A 7,352-nucleotide genomic window follows, 5' to 3' on the forward strand; every position below is an offset into this window, starting at 1 on the left:
AAGGTTCAAGGGCATGTTGGTCATTTCGCGTGTGAGCCAGATTGGGATCTTAAATCCCATCCATCCACTTCATTTCCTTTTATCTTTTTCCTTTTCTTCTTCATTTTCACTCAAAAACTCAAACACCCCAATTGATTCAAAGGGATTTTTGGAAAGGAAGAAGCGGGTTTTGATCGAAAGCGTAAGAGACAAATTTGTTCTCCTCGTTCTTAGCTACAAGGTGATACTAGCGGTAAGCTCTAACTCCGAATTTCATTTTCGTGTTCGTCATTCAAATTTGGGGCTTTTGGCTTGTATGTTCATAGATGGAACCCATTTAGTTGTTAATTGAGGATTAACACCAAGATTCGAGTTTATTGTTGTTATTGGCGGGTTTTGGGTTTGGTGAACAAGTGTAAGTTTGTAAGACTTGCAAATGGGTGTAATCACTAGTATTTAGTGATTATTGAGGTGTTGGAAGCCTTTAGGGTTCATGTGGTTACTAATTTTGATTAGAGTCAAAATTAGGGTTTGGTGATGATTATGACCCAATTGTCGATTTAATAAGGTTTATAAACTTAAAATGGATTAAGTTGAAGTATAAAACCGAGTTAAATATGTTTTGGTGTCAAAACTTGCTAATGGCGTAATGTTGACTTCTTATGGGTCAAAATTAGGGTTTAAGTGTCATTTTGGGCAAGATAGGTTTTTAACACCTATGATTGGGTTTAATTGGCATATTAGGACCATTTTTACTTGTGTTAGTGATTATTGGTTAGTTTGGGCGCGGTTTGTGCGTGGAAGTTCATTTGGGTCAAAATTGCACTAGTTGTCAATTTGGGTTGATTTGTAAATCCACCCTAATTGTGTTGTTGTAATTGTTATTAATGGAATAGGTACGTTTCATTGGCGTATTGTGGATTATTCGGTTGCATTCATCGAGGCGTTTAAGGTGAGTGTAAATTTACTATGCACATGTGTATGTGTAAGATGGGGGCGTGTGTGTAGGGTGACCCTTGTTCGGGTTTACTCTATGTTCGTGTGGGAGAATGGACCTTGTGCTTCGGGTCCATGTGATACACTTATGCGTTGTGGGTTTTTACCCTTGGTATTGTGAATTGGCTAGCGTTTTGGATAACCCTTTTGGCGATGGGTTGCTAGCATTTGTTGTTGAGGAAATGAATCTCGGTTAGTGCGGATTCATGATGACTCGGGTTGTTTCGGTCATATTGGTGATGAGGTGGTGAATTTCGGGTTGTGCGAATTCACTAAGGCTCGGGTAGTTCGACCAACCTCGGTTGTTGAAGTGGTGAAGGATGTGAATCTCGGGTAGTGCGAATTCACTAAGGTCCGGGTAGTTTGGCCAACCTTCATGTGATTTGGGTTAAGGGGTTAACCTTATCGATATTGATGATTATATTTATTGTATACGCGTATATACTTATTGTTGTGTTGTAGCTAATCTTGTGGCATTAGCTTGGTGATTTCGTAGCGTGTAGCTACTTTGTGTATGCGCTCTTTGTAGTTTGTTTACCATGCGGAGACGGTATGTGTTATTTTGATGCTTGGTGATGCGTAGCCATTTTATGCATATGTATGTGTATAGTATCTTTACATTCACTAAGCATTAGCTTACCCACTCGTTGTTGATATTTTTATAGGTTCGCGTGGTGGCGGCTCGGGTAAGCGTGGGGATTAGAGATCTTGGCTAGGTTGCTTTAGAAGATCTTGCTTTTGGACTCGATTATGTTTTGGGTAGCGTAGTCCCAAATCACCATGCTCGGTTTTGTGTAAACGTAACTAGTCGGGTCATAATGATTATAACCGGTTTATGATTTAACTAACGTATTATTGTATTAAGAAGTTTAAATTATTGTTGTACGTTTTTAAGTTCGTTGAACTTACTTTAATAAAAATGCGTTTTGGAAATTGTGTAATGGGACCTAAATGTTATTAATGTATATTGAAAAGGAAAAAATTTTATGGGCCGGTTTAAATACGGGTTGAGTTGTTTCATCGCGCCATTCTACTTTTGGCTTTTAGCAAATAAAACACACATATACAATACTATGTATATGATCAATAACATTTTACTAGTGATGTTAAACCCGATACTTTTGTTTTTGTGAATGTTCCTTATTATTAAAGAATGTGACATATATTTGAAGGTTTTGTTGTAACTTGTAATAACATGCAATTTTTTATATGAAAAAAGTGCAATGGGTGGTTGCTTCAACTTTCGATGGGACCAAAATGTTGTTACATGAGATTTCTTAACATGGTAGATATTTGTGGTTTGGTAGCTTCTATGTAACTTGTAAGACTAGTTTTCCAAAGGGGTTTACTAAGTCAAATATGTATTTTTCATGAGAAGTAGAGTAATACATTGATAATTCATTATTTATTTAGCATAAAACAATTAAAACTTGAAATTGTTAATTACTTTAAGTGTTATCCCAATTAGTGATACATCACCAGCTTATAGGTTATATATAAGACGTACTTCGTATAAGAAGAATAAAAGTAAGTGAATTAAATAAAGATGTTTTCTTATTTGTAATACTTGTATGGGTTGGGTTGAAATCTCTGCTCCCTCCCCCTAGTTTATAGTTTGTTTTTTCCTCTCGTGTAACGTTGTTTTGTTGGGGCGTATAGTGCCTCATATCGCATTGTATCATGGTTAAAAATCAATAAAATTTACCTTGCCTTTCAAAAAAAATTAAATAAAGATGTTTTATAGTAAAAATGAGAAAATGAATACTTTTATACTCACTTCCCTACTACAATATACATTTTTTTTTTTTATAAATATTACTGCTGTTAAATATAGGATTAATCCCCGATTAATTGGTTTAAGAAGTAGGCCAATTAATGCTGTAAAAATCGATCAAATTAAGGAGTCACACCAATAAACAACGTTGATTAACATGTTAAGATCGGTCAAAAGTTGGATTTAGTTCTTCAAAATTGGTCAAATATGCTAAAATTAGTCAACATTCAATTAGCCCTTGATTTGATCGATTAGTCACAAGTTAAAGATTTTTATAGCATTGACTACACATTCGTTATGCATCAATCTCATTGAGAGTTATGCATCAATCTCATTGAGAGTCATATAACAAACAAAACATAACATTCTGTCACGAAATATCTTAAACATCCAAAAAAATGGAGAATAACTAAAACAATTAAGAAAACCAAATGGACTGAAAAAATCTTTCAGAGAATAAAAACAATGACTAATTTAAGACATATGTAACCATGGTACACATAAACTACATGTAATATTTCTAGTAAATCATTGGACTTTTGGTTACAGGACAAAAACATATTTGAAAAAAAGAGGTGGAGGGAATAAGCAATGGAATAACAAACAAAGAAAAGAACCATTAACCAAGTGGAGATTAGTTAATTAATAAAGATAAAAACAAAACCCACCTTAAAAGCAGTATTAAGTGCATAATTATGGGATTTATTTAACCTATTCTTATTTGTTTGTGCAACAACTCCATGTCCTTGGGAGTGTAATCATAAATTAAATAGAAAACACCAATTTAAAATGATACAAATTTAACAAAGCGGAAAATATGTGGTAATGTTCAGATCTATAGACTTTTAAATTCAATTAATATTCACGTACTAATGTTCAGAACTTCAGATATGCAGACTTTCAAATTTCAGTGTTCACATATCGTAAAAGCTAATGTTATTATTTTGTTTTAGAAAAAAATTACGTCGATAGTACCTGTGGTTTGTATAGTTTTTCACCACAGCACCTAAGGTTTTTTTTTTCTTGGTTGGTACCTGTGATTTCCTTTAGTATCGTACAGGTACCAACCAAGATAAAAAAAAAAAAAAAAAAAAAAAAAAAACAACTTTAGGTGTTAGTGGTGAAAAACTATACAAACCACGGGTGCTATTGACGTAATTTTTTCTTTGTTTTATTTAAAGGCATGAAGCTTTTATTAAACATAATAGTAAATATGTACAACATTAAGGAGACAAGCATTTTATGCTCCCATGAATTTTTTTTTTTTTTTTTGAACAGCAACAATTTTATTGAAAATTACAGAGACAAAAATATACGAGAATTAGAGCTATTTCTAAACTAAATGAAAACGCTAGTCTAATCGCATAAAACGGGCAACAAGCTTGAGAGCAAGACTTGAGAACAAGCAGAGAGGAAAAGGGTCACAGAGCTGATCGGACAGCGACAAAGCAGCCCAAAACCAATCAATTGTATGTAGGTGACAGAGGGAAATAATTTGCAAGAAGAAATTCGTCTAAAAACAAAATCAAATATAGAAACATCCATGGTTGAAAAAATAACATATATATCATATTAAATCTTTAATTACTAACAACTAAAGATGTTCACCATTCACAGACTAATAGAAAACAACCTATTGATTGCTGTTTAATGGATTAAAACACTTATTATTGATATAATCACAATTACATTATAAAAAAAAAAAAAAAAAAATGAAACTTCAACGAATCATTTCCAATACTGTTACAAATTTATATACCCCCATCTACCCAAATGTCATCAACATGACCAAATACAAAAATTCAAGAGACCAAAATAATTTAAACAAAACCACACTATATGAAAAAATTTGGCACTGCAAACACTCAAAAAAGGGATCAGTGCTTCAAGAAACAACCTTCAACTATTCAATTATCATCACGAAATTAACATCATCATCATTATCATTATCATCATATATCGTCGTCATCATCATCATCCTTGAACTGCTTCCAACATCCTAGTAGTTTGACCAAAAGACTTTAAATGATCATCATCGGTTTTAACCTTATCATCATAATAAGGAACCCACCAAACTCTTATACTCTTATCAAGACTACCACTATAAAGCATAAAACCCCCTCCAACACTATTTGGTGATGCTTGCAAACATTTAACTGGACCTCCATGCCCTTTGACCACTCCAATCTTGGTCAACCCATTTATTTCTCTTCTCCATATACAAATACTCTTATCACTTGAACCACTACACAAAATGTCACCTTTTATACACATACACAATATTGCCATTTCATGAGCTTTAACTTCACATACATTTTTCCAACTATCAAAATCTTTATTTCCTAACCACCCCATAACATACCCATCTGATCCACCACCGTAAACCACCGCGCCACCGTCACAAACCACCACCGCATTTATCGACACATCTTTATGACCCTCCAAAATACCCTTTAACAAATGTCCATTTTTTGGCTCATTTTCACTTCTCCCCCATGCTTTAATCTTTCCATCTGCCGAAGCCGAATAAACAACGCCATTACTTGAGATCAATGCATTAATCGCATCATCATGCGCTTTTATCGATTCTAAACACTTTAAATCCGAAACCCGCCACACTTTTAAAGTTTTATCCCACGAACCGGAATAAATTAAACCGTTAGAAACCGATAAACATGATATACTATCCGAATGTTCAATCCATAACTTTTTATGATGCCTTCTTGTTTGGACATAATTACTTTGTTTCATAAACTTTCCTAAATAATCCTTTTTTGTTGGAAGAGTGTCCACTAGTTTGAATATATTTTCAGAACTCTTGGACACCTTCCAAACCCTAATTCTTGAATCTTGATGAGCTGTAAAAACCTTATTGCCAGCTGTCACAACTGCTTTAACTGACCCTTCCCCTTGTCCAAATTTAGTAAATTGGCTTAAATCAGGTTGTTGCCAAACAATAATATCTTTACCATGTGATGCACTCAGAATAAATTCACCACAAATGGCTAGACATGAGACCGAACCAATGTGGCCCGTTAGGACGGATAAGGATCGATATGATGAGCATGATGATGAGGGTATTTTGGGAATATTGTATTGAATGAAACGGGTCGATGTTATCGGGCTTTCTTCAGCATCACTGCTTGTGTTGCTGCTGGTGGTTGTGGTGGTTGATAATAGTGGGGTTGATGGTAACTCATATAAAGTTGGAGGATTCATTTTGGATAAATTGGTACTTTACCGTTGAGAGAAGATTTAGAAGGTGGAAAATGAAAATGATAACAAGAAACATGAGTCAGACATATATAAAGGAAACTTGGTACAAATATTTGAGGAGGTGAATAGTTTATGTCATGTTGCTTACCCCACAAAGTTTGGAATTTTGTTTATTTATACCCTTCATAAGTTTACCTTTTAAATCGTAACTTGATTTGAAGAAAGACTTAAGTTAAAGTTAAAGGAGGGTGATATTTCTACTTACAAAATTGATGGCTGTACCACAAATATGCATTGTGCAAATATTTAATGTACAGTTAAAATTAAATTTATCCATTATGAAAGTGAAAATACCATCACTAAACGAAACATACACTTTTATAATATATAAATATAGATACTCTTACCTTTGTAGGAGATGCGTAGGCATTAACAACGAAACTATACTTTTTAGGTGATCTTGTATAATGAAATTAACATTTGATGGAATGCATACGTACATAGAAAAGTATATGCATTACTTAATATTTGGGTAATCATATTATACTATATTTGGTTAATTAAACCGTAAGATTTTATATACAAACTAAAACATAACCATTTAACTAAAACTTTTCTCATTAAAACGTGTAATACAATATGGGGTCTTGGGTTTGAGTATAAAATGGTCAAGGAATATAATATAGACACAAAATTCGTACAATATTTATTTTTATATAAATCCAAAAAAGTTTGATTGAGCTTTAAGAAAACCGGCCTACTTGTTACGACTGAGATATACTAGAAGGGCGAATAAAGTAGAATTCGGTTTCTTGGTGGGTACAAAAGAAAACGTTTGCATATTTTAATGTTAAAAGCTGGGACAACGGCTACTTTTGACAACTGTGAACTAATCTTTCAAATGGGGTCCAATGGGCTGGAAATGTAGGGCCCATTAGCCGTTAAGAAAAACTCATACGACCCGGGAGGTGTTGTGACAGGCGGTGCGCTCCTGCTTCCAAATAGAATTATTTTCATAAATGGATGTAAACACCATATAATTTAAACTTTAGTTATTTGCATATGGTGTACGGAAATCATCTTTCATTATATTGCAAGTGGTCATATCATGTTTGGGCGGAATTACTTAGATGGTGGAACATTTGTTGGGTTCTTCCAGGCTCGATTGAAGATTTCTCTTTTGATTGATATTTCGAAATGGATATTAAGATTTCAAAGTTTTAAAAATTGATTGGGCCCGCTATTATTTGAGCCATTTGGATGGCAATGAACGATTTCATATTTAACGGTAAATTCACATGTCGTTCGGACCACAAATCTCAATTTTTGTCACGGCATTCATTCTTATGTATGAGAGTATAACCCAATTTTATTATGTTTCTAAAGA

General features: G+C 33.7%; 1 protein-coding gene across 1 annotated transcript; it reads right to left on the reverse strand.

Moving 5' to 3' along the window:
- Positions 1–4,514: 4,514 nt before the first annotated feature.
- LOC139875427 (protein JINGUBANG-like) lies at positions 4,515–5,968 on the reverse strand. The gene has a single exon (XM_071862764.1). It carries the CDS (start codon positions 5,966–5,968, stop codon positions 4,724–4,726), a length of 1,245 nt encoding a protein of 414 aa, XP_071718865.1. The 3' UTR covers positions 4,515–4,723.
- Between the last annotated feature and the right edge of the window lie 1,384 nt (positions 5,969–7,352).

This window comes from Rutidosis leptorrhynchoides, chromosome 11 (genome assembly GCF_046630445.1).
Source record: "Rutidosis leptorrhynchoides isolate AG116_Rl617_1_P2 chromosome 11, CSIRO_AGI_Rlap_v1, whole genome shotgun sequence".
Classification (NCBI taxonomy): domain Eukaryota; kingdom Viridiplantae; phylum Streptophyta; class Magnoliopsida; order Asterales; family Asteraceae; genus Rutidosis; species Rutidosis leptorrhynchoides.